At 38.8% G+C, this 16491-nt stretch overlaps 1 protein-coding gene across 1 annotated transcript; it reads left to right on the top strand.

Annotated features, from left to right (window-relative positions):
- The first annotated feature begins 1493 nt into the window (after positions 1–1493).
- On the top strand, positions 1494–10770 carry LOC100498107. The gene is made up of 11 exons (XM_002936780.5): positions 1494–1594; positions 3117–3299; positions 3491–4924; positions 5038–5130; positions 5697–5801; positions 6346–6455; positions 7657–7851; positions 8444–8606; positions 8998–9163; positions 9467–9561; positions 9997–10770. The coding sequence occupies exons 2-11, from the start codon at positions 3152–3154 to the stop codon at positions 10086–10088; spliced, it is 2601 nt and encodes an 866-aa protein (XP_002936826.1). The 5' UTR covers positions 1494–1594; positions 3117–3151; the 3' UTR covers positions 10089–10770.
- The last annotated feature ends 5721 nt before the right edge of the window (positions 10771–16491 follow it).

The following is a 16491-nucleotide window of genomic DNA, read 5'->3' on the forward strand; positions in this document are numbered from 1 at the left end:
ACTGAATGTAAAAAGAAAACAACAGAAAGTAAAAATAATAATAAATGGGCAATTACGTTAAGAGATGATATCTAGATACATTCCCAGATCTTTTATGGCTTAGTATTAAGAAATAAAATATTCACCTTATGATACTGTTTGGCTGCCAAGGATTAGCCCTTCATATCAAATTGCCATAATCAACCCCCATATATCGCCTCGCTGTCACTATTAAATGATCTAATCATCCAATATCCAGCAGTGGAGTCAGGATTGCCTCTGCCCCAATATTAGACTATTAGCTTCCAATTTGTGTCCCCATTAAAGATCTGGTGAGGTAAGAAATGTCTGATATTGCAGTAAAATATTGATATTTTTATATTTGATATTAGGGACCTTCAAAATGCCATGTAACACATATTGCTGGAAGAGATGTCTAGCAAACTGCCCCTTTGCATTATGTGACAGCTAGTTACTGTGCTAGGGCTGCACCTCACAGGAAAACCCATAAGCTAATGGTAAACTTATATTCTGTAGAAAGATATTTCTGTTTTTACCTCTCGTATCACATGTTGTAGCCTCCGTTTGTATGTGTTACTGAGACGGCCTCCACAAGACTTGTATTTTATTTGCCTAATAAATATCTCTCCCAGTCTGAGAAAGCCTTGTTCTCAAGTCTTTTTTGTACAAAGTGCTTTGGGTTACAAAATTCCCAACGCTTTCTGCAGAGCTAACAAACCTCTACCACTGCCCTAAACCTGACTCATTACCAGCATAGGCTGTATATCTATTTGTGTGTATTTAAATGGTTTATTACGTTTACATTAACATTTAGTGATATTCTGAGACAATTTGCAATTCGTTTTCAATTATTATTATTCATGGTTTTTCAGTTATTTCACTTTCTGTTCAGCAACTCTCCAGTTTGGAATTCCAGCAGCTATCTGGTTGCTAGGGTCTTGTTTACTTTAACAACCAGGCATTGGCATGAACGAGAGACTGAAATATGAATAAGATAGATAAGTAATAAAAAGTAATAATAATAACACTGTAAGCTCTCAGAACAATAGTGTTTTAGCTATCGGGGGCAGTGACGCCCATTTGAAATCTGGAATGATGTAGAAGAAGAAGGCAAATAATTAAAAAACTATAAAAAAAATAAATAATGAAGCCCAAATGCAAAGTTGGTAGGAATAGCACATAACGTATTAAAACTTAAAGTTGAACCACCCCTTTAATATGGTTTAGGGAACAACCCCATATGGGATACTAAGAGCACACACTGTAATATTTTTTGAGATCCTTTATAGCAATAATAATAGAAATAATAATTAACAGAATGTCCCTGACAGACACAATAACATTCAATGCCCTGCAGGGAGTCAATATGAGACGGGGAAGTGAATTCATTTACTGAGAACCTTGACTGATACTGATCAGAGCAGGAAATGCAGGCAAAATGGAAATACCAGTAGTGAATGATGTAAGCAGGTACAGCTCCTCCCAGTCCCTGGAGAGAATATAACCTGGTACTCACAGAGGTGCCACTAGCACACATTCCAGCTGCTCTGGGGATACTTAGGAACTAGCAGCACCCATCCACCCATCACTGCTGGTAAGTCAGAAACAGCACAGACAGGGATTCCTCTCTAGCATTGAAATGTACCTGCAAAATCTTCTTTTCACCTGTATATCATTCATTTATGTTACAATGTCATAATATATTATTTTATTTAATCCCTGTACTTTTATTATGTTTATAACTTGGCATTTTTAGTAATTTAAATAGTTTTATATTGTATTAAAAAAAACTGATGAAATGATAAACTAATGTTCATTGAATATAATAGATGAAACATACCTTTCATTCTGCATTAATAGCATGTTAACCAGTTATCATTTAAAAGCATTGGGTATTTCTTAGTAGACTTAAGGTATAGAGATCCAAATTATGGAAAGATTCATTAGCCAAAAAAGCACAGATCTCAAGCATTCTGGATAAGAGGTCCAATACCTGTAATAAAACTACTTGGTTCTTAAATACTATTTTCCCAAATAAAGCCCTTTGTACAACTTTTATAAACATGGCAGACAATTCTTATATATTCTGGGGGGTTGTACAGTTTGCCGAAACATAATCTGTTTGGGGGGGGGGCGTAGAGGCAGGAGTTACTTGTGCAGAACAGTCAATGTGTACAGGAAAATAAAGTGACACTAATAGGGGCTGATTTACTAACCCACGAATCCGACCCGAATTGGAAAAGTTCCGACTTGAAAACGAACATTTTGCGACTTTTTCGTATGTTTTGCGATTTTTTCGGATTCTGTACGAATTTTTCGTTACCAATACGATTTTTGCGTAAAAACGCGAGTTTTTCGTATCCATTACGAAAGTTGCGTAAAAAGTTGCGCATTTTTCGTAGCGTTAAAACTTACGCGAAAAGTTGCGCATTTTTCGTAGCGTTAAAACTTAATGCTACGAAAAATGCGCAACTTTTCGCGTAAGTTTTAACGCTACGCAAAATGCGCAACTTTTTACGCAACTTTCGTAATGGATAGGAAAACTCGCGTTTTTACGCAAAAATCGTATTGGATCCGAAAAATTCGTAAAGAATCCGAAAAAATCGCAAAACATACGAAAAAATCGCAAAGTACCGATCATTACGAAAAAAACGCAATCGGACTCCATTCGACCCATTCGTGGGTAAGTAAATCAGCCCCTAAAAGTGCCCATATACCTTATGATCCGCTCGCTAACTTAGACTACATTTTTATCAAATAATTTATATTTTTACAAATGATTTCCTTTTACTCTATAGTAATAAAACAGTGCCTTGTACTTGAACCTAAATAAAATATAAATAATCGTTATTGGAGGCAAAACAATCCTGTTTGATTTATTTAATGTTAAAAATTAGGTATGATAATACAAATTATGGAAAAATACCTTATCGGGAAAACTTCAGGTCGTAAGCATTCTGTATAACAGGTCCCATACTTGTATATTATTCATAGTCTGTCCATATAGATTATACATGTAATACAGCCAATGTGCCATAATGACCTATGTTGTATGACTATTTAATCTTGTTGGTTAAAAAGTTAAAGTGGAGAATGTTTCTTACATATATTTTCAGATTTCTGTGCACATTGCACGGAGTGCAAGAAGAATATGGAGGGGTTCCCTTCAGTGTTTTATAGTGAACCTGCGGTTCTCGGGCTCCTCGCAAATGCCATCAGCGCCTTTCTCGTCTGCATGCAAAACTTCTCCTTTTTCAACACCTCTATACTTCCCAGTGGAGTGGATAACATTCTTGCAGGTAAATCTAAAAGATTTGCACTGATTCATTGTTAAATGACACACCCCGTGACACCTTTCTAGAGAAAAGAGAATGACACACTGACCACTTAGATGGCCACAAATGGTAAAATAAAGTTTAAGGTGTAGTGGTTTAGTCACCCTTTAACTGAAAGAAAACCAACACTAATGTCTTGCTACTGGTTATTGCAGGTGTTCATCTGATCCTGATTGGTGGCATAGCACAGCTTGTAGCCGGATTTCTCTCCTTTCGAAAGTACGACCATCTTAGTGGCACTTCCTTCATTGCCTTCTCAGCATTGTGGAGCAGCTATGGTGCCACTCGCATTGTTGTTGGAAGAGATTCCATCCTACCGATCACCACTAATACATCAAGTGTTGCTGTGCTTCCCGTGAACGAGAGTGCAGTGGCAGGGCTAGTTGCCTATATTTTTATTGCATTCATCTTATCGTTCTGCTCTGCCACAGTTAATTATATTATGCCCTTTGTATTTGGTGCAATAACCCTAACACTGATATTTGAGGCTGTGGGGCTATTTGGCAACTGGGCACTAGTAGTATCAGGAGTCATTGAGTTAATTATAGTTTTGTGTGGACTGTATGGAGCTGCAGCTCTTCTACTGAAGGGAATTACTCAGAGATATGTCCTACCAGGCTTTGGTAATGCTCTCTTCAATGTCCTTCTCTTGGGATCAGCAAACCGTAACTCTTCCTCTACAGCTGGAGAAGAGAAGAAGAAAAACACAAAGTATGCTGAGCCTATGGCTCTAGGTTACTTGTGTGACACCATATCTCCCTTCATAATGGCATTCTATAGCTTTGGATATATTCAGTCATTCTATGTGGGTGCCATATGGGTCAGCATTAATGTACTCTCCCAGCTGTGCTCCAGTTATTACAGCTACCTCCGACAGGATGTTTACCACGCCACCAAATTTGCATTCCATGGGACATTCTGGCTGGTTAAATCATGGGAAGAGTTTATTTTAACAGTAGTTCTGAAAGGAACCGGAGCCAAAAGTAGAGAAGCACTGGTTGGTGACTGGTTCTTTCTGGCAGCTGCTTGTATATTCTGCTTCATGTCTTTAAATAAAGACGTGCTAGAATTGTCCCACAATATTTCATTTGCCTTAATCATGGTGTCAACTATACAGCAGATACCTAGCCATGGTGGGTACATATTCTTTGGGGTTACCTGCAGCATATTTACAGCAGTTTCCCTGTACACAACTTTTGCCACTCTTGTTAATTCAATAGCAGAGAAAGTCCTCATCCCAATTGGCAACATAGTTATGTCAAGTGCAAAATTTCAGGACATCTTGGCTCTGGGCAGGCGCTGTCTTGGAAAGACTGGAAAAGACTTAAAAAACATTGAAAATCCCTCCTCCCGAGCTTCAGATCCTCTGTTCTACCTTTGCAATGGCCTGGCATCCCTTGCAGCAATTCAAAACACCCTAACGGATCCTACCCAGGCCTACCTATCCATTTCTTGGGTTTTAATACCTGGCGCCATAATGCAGCTCTATGTCTGTAGAATTGATGTCCAAGGAGGTAGAAGATTTGGATCGGTCCTGCCTTTCTGCTACTCTGCTGTCTGGGCAACTTGGGTCTGGCTGCGTTTTGCAGGTAATTTTTTTATTAACATATTTGTGAACATACACTCCACACATGGGATATATTGACAAGAGATACAGTATATAGATAATACCCCACTTCATAATGACTTTTCTTTTCTCTAGGATCTTCACTTGGGATCACAGCAAATAGTGATGGTGGATTTACAGCTGGTGCCATTGCTTTCCTAATAATCAACATATTCTTGATCACTTTAGGTATGTTTGAGCACATGGTATATCTAATCTATGAAAGAAATTATGTAAAGGCATATTCCATACCACAAAAATGCTACAGAATAATGTATACATATAAAGGATAAAGCAAGCAAGCAGAATATCCAAGGCTATTGTGATACTAATATCTACAGTTAGTATTACTGGTTGTATATATATAGTTTATGTATGTGAGTGTATAGATTGGTTAGTATAGGTTGTGTGCTGGGTTTACTCGGATGGGTTGAACTTGATGGACAATGGTCTTTTTTCAACCCTATGTAACTATGTAACTATGTAACCCCTGCTATGATATAGTATAAGGATATTAGAAACCGTTGAGGAAGCCTTTGCCCAAATAGTGGTACAAGATTGCAAGCCAATTGCTTTTATAGATTAGTACATATGTTGCCTATATGACTGTTTCTATTCCAGTATTATACTTTATTTATCAGTTGATTGAAGTGTAGTTAGTATGAAAATATATCCCATTATTGTGTAACCAGTCTAATAAATGCTGAAATGTACTATATGTTATATGGTGATATGTTTTATCTCTTCTCTGACAGCTGCTCAGTCAAACATTGTCCAGTTCCTTGTCACACTGGTGATGGAGGTGGTAATTGTCTGTTTCCTTCTCTTTACCTTGGAAAGACTGCCCCTTCCACTTGAGAGTAAGTATGGCAACACACAAAATTCTCATTACATGTACACAGGCATAGAGCAAAACAGTAACATACATAGGCATGTAAGAAGTGTTTCCATATCCCACTTGAGTATAGTGAGCACTTGAAGTTTGCCATGGTAGATTAAAAGATTAAAGCTTACTGGCAAGGGAATGAATAAAGGAAAATGGCAACCCCAACATACAGATATTGTCAATATATGTTAACTTGCAAGCATTTCCATATCAATTACTGTAACTAGATACTTTCTTTTTGTATTCTTACCATAATATACAGTTGTATATCTAAACTTTATTCAGGCGTTTTTGTAGTTTTCATAGGTTTAGTTTCCTCTGGCCGTTTGTATTGGGACATTAACATATTATCCTAACAGTCCCGTGGAGAAATTACATATCATATTTCCATATAAGTCATCAAAGGGGGCATGTCACATAGGGAATACACATCTGCCAGTGTTAATAATGTGTACATGGCTTTCCTTCTGACTGTAACTAAAAAATAATATTTTTCATTTTCTTATTGTGTCGTTCAGTTGCTGTGCTTTCAGTCTTCAGTATCCTCTGCCTCTACGGTTTTCTGGCTTCCTTTGCAAACAGTCTTTTCAACAAGGAGCTCATAGCGATGGGACCTGCTATCTTTAAGGTACTTTACCAATAACGTGATAAACTATACAGATTGGTTATTTATCCTGATACATGACAAGCAGTGAAAACTTACAGGGGTGGTTCACCTTCAAGTTAACTTCAAGTATGTTACAGAATGGCCTATTCTTAGCAACTTTTCAATTGGTCTTTATTCTTTATTTTTTTTTTTTTATAGTTTTTGATTTATTTGACATCCCCTTCTTACTCTTTCCAGCATCCAGCATCCCAGTAGCCAAAATACTGGTGCTCTGTGACTACATTATTATTATTGTTATTGCTACCTTATAATTTCTTAACTTTCTATTTAGATATTCCAGTTTCTCTCAAACCACAGCCATTACGAAATGGAGAGCTGCTGAATAAAAAGCTAAATAATTCAAAAACCACAAATAATAAAACATGAAAATGAATTGCAAACCTTCTCAGAATAGCACTCTGTGATCCCACTCAGCGATCCCCAACAAGTGGCTCTGGGGCAACATGTTGCTCACCAATCCCTTTGATGTTGCTCCCAGTGGCCTCAAATCAAGTGCTCATTTTTTTAATTTCTGACTTGGAGGCAAGTTTTGGTTTATAAAGACCATGTGTACTGCCATACAGAGCCTCCTGTAGTCTATCAGTACACATTGGGATACCAAATAGCCAATCATAGCTCTTATTGGGCACCCCTAGGAACGTTTTTATGCTTCTGTGGCTCCCCAACTTTTTTTTATATTTAAATGTTACTCACAGGTAAAAAAGGTTGAGGACCCCTGCTCTACATCATTCTAAAAGTTAATTTAGAGGTGAACAACTCCTCTCAGCTGTCTCTGGGCGTTCCTTTTGGACTGTTATAAAAAAGTATATATGAAAATATTTGTTAGAAGACAAACAAATATAAGGTTTGAAGTGGCAGGGGGAATATTCAGCATCTTTATCCATTAGCATATTTGAAATCATCCCAAGCATTAGGAGCCACTGGCTGTTAAAATAATAACACCAACTATTGGGCCAGCATTGTTTTATTTCGCTCTTTAAACATTCACCATATTCAGTGCCCATATTTACTTGTTGTGATGTTGTATTTGGCTTGATGATATAAGAAGAAAACCATACTGCTGCTGTCTCTCAGAAATGATAATATGAACAGATAATGAACCGATTATTGTTGTTCTGTTGTTGTTTGTATTTATATTGACTTTGTGCATTGTTTTTTGCAGAAGCAAGAGCCACAAAAAGAGGAGTTAGTCTCAAGCTCGTGTATCTTACCACAGTCCCGCCGTACAAGCAGTTTGAGAACAATTGCTAATATACTTGATAATGGAGGAGTGTGTGGGATTCCCACTGACACTGTCTATGCTCTGGCAGCTTCCTGCAAGCATCCAGAAGCTATCAACAGGATTTACTCCATCAAGGTAAGTAACTGTCATGTACCTTTAGCCCTTATGTCTTGGCACATTAAATACTTTAGGGAATTAGGTGGAGCTGGAGCAAGCTCCTGGAGCATAATGCTCAACATTTTTCCTCCTGAAGGACACAGTGTTCCCTAAGCACCATGTTAGCCAGAGTGTGCTATGGAAATCAGAACATATTCTGAAATATGTGTAGGAGGGGCTATGAAATCAGAACATATTATCTAGACCAGGGATCCCCAACCCCTTTTACCCGCCACATTCCAATGTAAAAAGAGTTGGGAGCAACACAAGCATAAACAAGTTCCAGGGGTGCCAGATAAGAGCTGTGATTGGCTATTTAGTATCCCCTATGCAGACTGGCAGCCTACAGGAGGCTCTGTATTGCAGTACACCTGTTTTTTATACAAACAAAACTTGACGCCAGAAATTCAAATATAAGCACCTGCTTAATGTGAAGATTTAAGGTGCAGGGAACATCTTCAGGGGGCTACATACACTAGTTTTGTGCTGCAGATGGAAAAAATAGCTGTTTGGCAGGACTCTGAGAAAAACATAAATCTAAATATTCTAAATATCTTGGCTTCTTTTATAGGAACGCCCATCAGAAAAGCCTATCTGTATCTGCATTTCCAACCTTGATCAGCTGAGGGTCATCAGTCCCCCATTCAGCCCCTTGCTGTGGAGGTTCATGGATCTTGTATACCCTGGAGGCATAAGCTGCATAGTACAGAAAGGAGAATGGCTAAAAAAATTAGGTATGTGAAATATTTTTATTGTCTGTTAAACAAGGCCACTTTCACAAACAAGAACAGTGTGTTAATTGTAAACCCCACAAACAAATATTGCATCCAGTGCCTGCAACTACAAATACTTAGCACAAAATTCTAAATAATTCATAAACATAGCCAGTACTAATTTGTTTTTATGAGGCAAATGATTGTTTTATTGGCAAATAATTGTTTGGGATTTATTGTACCTTAATATTAATGGATTGTAAACATGTTATCATATATCTGATTTGCACAATTGTTACTATGCTAATCAGTGTATAGAATTTTAAAGGCCTCATGAATTTTACAAATTACTTCAGGGTTACATGTTGCTCCATTTAAGACATTTACTGAGTTCTATTCATTCCTGTTTCAGGTGTGGGACCTGCCTACGAACGGGTCGGAACTAATGACTCCATCATGATACGGGTCCCAGATCACTCAGTCACTGCTCATCTCACAGACATGACTGGGCCTTTAGCTATCACATCTGCCAATCCAAGTGGAGAAAGTGATAGCACCCATCATGATATGGTGATAACGTAAGTGAAGCCAAAATGCAGCTACTAATATTACAAAATTAGGCAATACATATAGTAATGACTGTGTGAAAGTTACATGGGTACTAAAGACTTGGCAACAACCAAGTAGACCTTATATCACCTGTTTACTTATAATGAATGACCCACTGGTACGACCTAAACAATACCATACTAATAGAAGACTATTCAGAGAAGAGCTGCCATATACTGATAAATGCTAAATATTTCTTAAGCCTCTTTTACACTTTTTTTTGCCTAGAGGGACTGTCAATTTATGTTGCAATCTCTGTATGTTTTCCTTAGGCGACTGAGTGACAAGCTGGATGCAGTTCTGTGTGATGGATTCTCCAATGAGCTTGTGGGTTCTACAGTTGTAAATTGCACTAAAATAGATGAAGGTGAGTATTACATGATATTGATAATAATCAACGTTAAATGTTTTGGGAGAAAGTGTTTGAATATTCCAGAGTAGTATCTTTTTGAGCAGATTCCACATACAACATCTTCATAACATTGAGACTGGACATCCACTTAATGACTTAAAGTGGTTATACACTCCCTGGAACAGTAGGGGGTTTTGGATAATTTCCACCATACTGGCAACTGCCTGGGCATGTATATTACTCTGGGGGAAGGGCAGTTTCAAAAACCATCCTGAAATCCTATGGACCCTCAGTCCAAATGTAAATATTCCAATACACCTCCTGACATTTGGGCGGGGCAAATTCATTTCTTCTAACCCTATGCAGCTCTTTTGCACCTTGATGGAATGTTTCAAAATGTATGTGCTTGTGTCATAGAGATGATTATAATGAATTCTGGTTTCTTTTTAGGCACCATAAAAATCCTACGTGAAGGCTGCGTGCCAACCACTAAGATCATGCAACTGTTTGAGCGAGCCAAGAACACACAGGGGGATTTGTAGGTCTCGCAGTAATAGAAGTTTATAACCTAATAATATGTGTTAGAGCCCTGCTGGCAGGGTTTAGGAAACTTGAACTGTTGGCCATGAATGGTCATTTATTTAACTCTTTTATTATATTCATATTTATTTATCATTTTGCTCTATTACATAAATTGGTTTTATAGTAAAACATTACCCATGTTTACAGAATGCTAAATGTTCTTAAATGATGACGGTGATTTATTTTAAAATGATCTTTTATACAAAAAAATATACAAACAAATGATTTGTAGAAGCAACACTTTTTCTATTGTGTATAATTGGAAAACCCTATTGGTCCTATTACAGTTATCTGTATAATATAGATAATCTTATTGTCCAGTTCATTGGGACAGTTGTACTTCTGCAATGTACATGTCAGTAATTCTATGTTTTATATTCTATTTATTACAATTCTTATCTGTCGAACCCATAACATGTCATATCATATATAATGTATGGTGCCAAAACAAAAGTACCTTTTTTTTTACCTCAAAGCAAACTGTGAATGATAATTCTTATTTGTTTCACATAACTTGATTTGTCACTGCTTGTTAATTGTATATTTTAGTGTTAATTAAAAAAATGGTATTTATTTCTAAAATCCTTGAAATCATATTCACAATGTAATAAAAATGTGCCAAATAAAGTTTTGCTGAAAAAATCTGTTCAGACTTCTTGTATCAGGGAAGATTATTCATGTGGAATCCCGTTTCCTTCATATGATAGACAAAACCTGTATTTTTTTAATCTCTTCAATGTTTCTGCCCCAATGCCACTATATAATTTAATCTTCATCTCAATCTAGTCCAAATCTTCATACATGTTAAAGAATCATGTTGTTCTCCATTTTTCAACTGCTTTTGCACTGCTAATTATTTCCTGACCACCACCCCTTTTATTCTGCCATAAAGGTATGCGCAGTCTGTATTAGCCATTTACAACAGAAGGCCAAAACATGAAAGAGGCAGTTTTCGGAGATATGTTGGGGCTAGTGCTGGAATTGGGGTGGGATCGGAGGAATACCAGAACTATTGCTGGGAGAGACGTATTAAAGGGTTTTACAAAACAGAATAGAAGAAAATAGGGGCAATAAAAAGAGAATATAAATGTAGAGAACAGTAGCAGACTGAGAAATGGTTAGAAGAGGATACATATTAAATAATGTTGGGTAATATAGAATATGCTGGGGTCGTGCTGTGTTACTACACATAATATGCGAGTAGGGTGCTGTCTTTGCAATTGCCAGCCTAGAAAATTTCTATGCACTGTTTTCATTTTTAATCTATGCATATCGGGTATAAAACTGTTCAGTAGATGGAAATAGCAAAATGGCTTAGCTTTAAAGTGTTGGTGGGCGAGGTGTATTATATCAGTGGGTGTGGCTTGTAATAGTGGGAAGGGCTTATTTTTGCCACCCTTCTCAATACGCAGCATCCCTCCACTTTTTTCACACCGATTCCTGGTTGGGCTGTCTCCTTCAGCCACCATGGAGACACCCAAATATAGCAACAGAAACCAACATTAGCTTGTCTGGTTCTCAAAAATGCCGACCAAGACAATAGTGTGAGTAAAATCTGTACCATTAATATCAGTGATCTGACTCTTTTAACTCTAAGAGCATCAATGCTGGTGTACAGGTTTTATTATTATCGTTCTTTCTTTACAAAGGGCCACAAGTAGGCAGTACACGCATTCAAGGCCAGAACTAGGGGTAGGCAGAAAAGGCACCTGCCTAAAGCACAACGGTGGGGGGGCGCCAGGCAGGTGCCTCTCCTTTCAATTACTGCTAGTTCCGCGCCCTTTCCCCCCCTCAAGCAATTCAGTAACCCCGAATGTGTTCATAAGTGCACGCCCATGGAGGAGGGGGGCGGGCCAATCCGGCCGGGTTGCCTAGGGCGCTACAAGCACTTACAAGAACATTTGCCCATGCAGTGCTTTGTTCCATTTATAGATGAGTCTCAAATGTGTGTTACTTTACATGTTAGATGAGTTGTAAACAGCTAGGAAAGCTAAAACATTCATGTAGTTAGTTTACTGAGATAAAAAAAATGAGTAATAATAGTTGTCAAATAATTTCCATACCTTAAGTCTACTGAAAAATCCTTTAAACATGAAATCAACCTAATGGAATAGGTTTTCCTCCAATAAGGATTAACTATATCTTAGTTGGGATCAAGTACAAGGTACTGTTTTATTATTAAAGAGACATAGGAAATCATTTAAAAAAATTAGAATTATTTGCTTATAATGAAGTCTATGGGAGATGGACTTCCCTTAATATGGAACTTTCTGGATGATGGGTTTCTGGATAACCGATCCCATACTTGTATACAAAATCTGCAGTTATTAAATAAGGCTTAGAGATGTATGTATGTACGTATAACTTTATTTGTCACCCCTCCCCCGTGAGAATCCTATTATAGCTATATGGGGACTTGAAAGCCTGCAACCTATTTGTACACTTTTGATTCAGTAGTGCAAACTAAAAAAGAATTATGAGCGTAATACCAAAGGCAATGGATTTAGTTGCACAATTAAATGAAGTAGCCCTTCTATCTAACCTTCCTTACAAAATGGAAAGTTTCTGAAAGCTTGAGCTTCACATAGTAATATTTTTTACCTAACTTATGAAGAAACTCCTAGACTATTTGAATTGCCTTCCAGCCATGAATGAGCAACCTGTTGACAACCTTGTACCTTGTTCTTAGTGCCCATGCCAAGGACAAGCCATTTGAATGTGAAACAGCTCCAGAGTCAGTATATGTCATGGTCTCTTAATGCACTTTTCAATAGTTTGCTGCTTCATGCAACCATCTGAGATTGGCTGGGCAGCTATTATTAAGTATACACATAACTGTAATATTGAGCACTTACAACATTGTAAAATTGACCAATCATAAATTTGGGAGCATTGATAACTCTGAATCATTGCCCAGTCCCCAAGATAAAGCAGACCATCTATTTGGAGGGTTCTTTCAAGCAGGAGTGCTTTACCCATGGCATAACTGTTGTATGTATGTATGTATATATTTATTTATAAAGCGCTACTTATGTACGCAGCGCTGTACAGTAGAATACATTAATACAAACAGGGGGTTAATAAGATAATAATAGATAAATACAAAGTATTAAAATAAATACAAGATAAATACAGCTGCAATAAGTTAAGAGTCGAGGACACAAGAGGAAGGAGGTCCCTGCCCCGTAGAGCTTACAATCTATATGGGAGGTGCAGAGGGTAGCTATGAAAGCACACAAATGTGACTTTAAAAGAAAAATAGTGGGCGGGCCCTGTGTAGCAATACTGGCTGCCAGGGGCGGGCCAAGCCAACCGGGCGCCCTAGGCAACCCGGTCGGCCAACTCAGCCCACCTCCCCGCGCCCCCCCCCCTGCACTGCCTCCTGTGCTTTGGCGCGCATGCACCGTTCGGGGGGGCGGGGCGATTAGATCGGTCATTGCCTCCGCCGCTAATGACAAGTGGCGGAGGCAATGACAAAGTAGCACTAGGGATAAGCAGGAGAGGCTCCTGCCTGGTGCCCCACAATCGTTGCGCCCTAGGCAGCTGCCTCTTCTGCCTACCCCTAGTTCCGGCCCTGCTGGCTGCATCACCAGGCTAACCAGCATTTATAACATTGTAATTCCCTCATTTCAAAACAAAGTGCACCTTTTGCATACACAGTACACCCTGGCCTGGGTCTTCATTGCATGTAAAACACCCTCATGTGAATTAGACAGAGCACAACTTGTTTTAATTACCCAGAATTGCAATTAATCCACATCCACTTCTGGCTGCTAATGATGCATTTCACTGCTACTATAATTAAATACGTAAAATAATTCTTCTGTCAGTGAAAGTAACAGGGTTATCTCAGAAGGGGTAATAAAGTACTTGTGCAAGGAGAATGCATATGGACATGTGGCATTTTAAGTATGTACATATTTTTATAGTATAATATTAGCATCTTAGTCATCTTTTTGAGCACAAAGAAAAAGGTTGGTTTATTCTTTATGGGGATGTTAAAAAAATATATAGAGGTCCCTAAGATTAAAAGGCCTTGATATGTCTGAACTCCACCATGTAAGTTTGGTTGTAGTTTTGTCAGTTCATTATTGCTTTGTACTGGTGTTCCACTTGGGGTAATATTCACCCTGCTCATTTGTTGCACTATGCCGGGGGAAGTTCTTGCACTTTGCTCTTGCACTGTATTCATAAATCCTATTGGTTTATATAGTCTCTCAGTTAATGGTATAGTGCAGTGATGCCCAACTGGCGGCCCCCCTCTGTGTGCCCCCCCCACCTGTCTGGCTGCTTTGATGGCTTACCTTTATGTAAGCTTTAAATGGTATCAGTACTGAGATTAACTGGCCCCTTGCATGGTTCTCACCCCAGATTCAACCTGTATTGTTTAAACATGTAATCCCCTGTGTTGTTCACACCTTTTAGTTTCTGCATTGTTCACCCCCTGCAGTGTTCACACCTCAGGCTCAGGCTGTAATCACCCACACTGTTCACCTCTTCACACCTCAGACATTGTATGTACCGCCTGGCCTCCTATGCTGCCTGTGTGTATGGCATAGGCAGTATAGGGCAGGGAGGGTATGGCACACACAGGCAGCATAGGGCAGGCAGAGTATGGCACACACAGGCTGGGTAGGGCAGGGAGGGTATGGCACACACAGGCAGCATAGGGCAGGCAGAGTATGGCACACACAGGCAGGGTAGGGCAGGGAGGGTATGGCACACACAGGCAGCATAGGGCAGGCAGAGTATGCCACACACAGGCAGCATAGGGCAGGGAGGGTATGGCATACACAGGCAGCATAGGGCAAGCAGAGTATGCCACACACAGGCAGCATAGGGCAGGCACTACATACAATGTCTGAGGTGTGAAGAGGTGAACAATGTGGGTGATTACAGCCTGAGCCTGAGGTGTGAACACTGCAAGGGGGGAACAATCCGGCCCTCTGCACCGCAGAAGTTGGACAGCACTGGTATAGTGATTAAGGCAAGATGCCATTTTAGCCACAGGTAGTGGTGGGGGGTAGATATATTCCTTCTTGACTACTTACAATAATCTACTCAAAAACGCTTAGAAGAAAACCCGCACTAGAACAAAATAAAGGACTCAAATGTATATTAAATACTGCAATAGTCTAAATGCAGCAGTATGAATGTGAAAAACTCAAAGGTATATTAAATGTTACAATGGCAAAGTTAAATCGTACCAAATGTAAAGCTAAGACCCGGGTGTAGGTACCCCAGGTCTATCACTCAATACAGGAAGTTGTAGTACATCGAGGTGCGGTAATAATGCTCACCATAGTCCAATGGTGGTCCAGGTGCTCGAGCCCCGAACCCGTAGCCAAGGTGAACTCCAAAACTTGAAAGGGTAACGCCAAGCACACCAGACAGCAGGATGTTTCTTTTAAAACTCGGTCTTTATTAGTCCATTAAAAACAAAAACGCCTAACGTGTTTCGTACACTAAGGGGCCCATTTACTTACTCACGAACGGGCCGAATGCGTCCGATTGCGTTTTTTTCGTAATGATCGGTATTTTGCGATTTTTTCGGAAAATTATCGCGACTTTTTCGTTACCAATACGATTTTTGCGGAAAAACTCGAGTTTTTCGTAGCCATTCCGAAAGTTGCGATTTTTTCATAGCGTTAAAACTTGCGCAAAAAGTTGCGATTTTTTAGTAGTGTTAAAACTTGCGCAAAACGTCGCGCCTTTTAAGTTTTAACGCTACGAAAAAAGCGCAACTTTTCGCGCAAGTTTTAACGCTACGAAAAAATCGCAACTTTCGGAATGGCTACGAAAAACTCGCGTTTTTTCGCGCAAATCGTATTGGTAACGAAAAAATCGCGATAATTTCCGAAAAGTCGTAAAGGCGCCCGAAAAATCGCAAAAAATACGAAAAAGTCGCAAAATGTTCGTTTTCCAATCGGAATTTTTCCAATTTGGTCGGAATTCATGTCTTAGTAAATCAGCCCCTAAATGTACTTAATCATAATCACTAAATGTGCCTATGATTAAGTACATTTAGTGTACGAAACGCGTTAGGCGTTTTTGTTTTTAATGGACTAATAAAGACCGAGTTTTAAAAGAAACATCCTGCTGTCTGGTGTGCTTGGCGTTACCCTTTCAAGTTTTATATTCCTTCTTGACACTAAACTAAACTTGGATTGTTGCCTTTAATTAATTAATTAATTACTAATGTTTGTTTAACAAGTCATGGTATATTCCATTTCTTGCTATAGCTAGTCATAGAAGATATTTTTCAACCCCACTAATTTTTATTCATGTACACTTTTATAAATATAGAGAGTAAAAAATTCCATGTCCTGCACTGAACCCTGTGGTACCAACTGTGGCCCCATG

The sequence above is a fragment of the Xenopus tropicalis genome, chromosome 8 (genome assembly GCF_000004195.4).
Source record: "Xenopus tropicalis strain Nigerian chromosome 8, UCB_Xtro_10.0, whole genome shotgun sequence".
Classification (NCBI taxonomy): Eukaryota; Metazoa; Chordata; class Amphibia; order Anura; family Pipidae; genus Xenopus; species Xenopus tropicalis.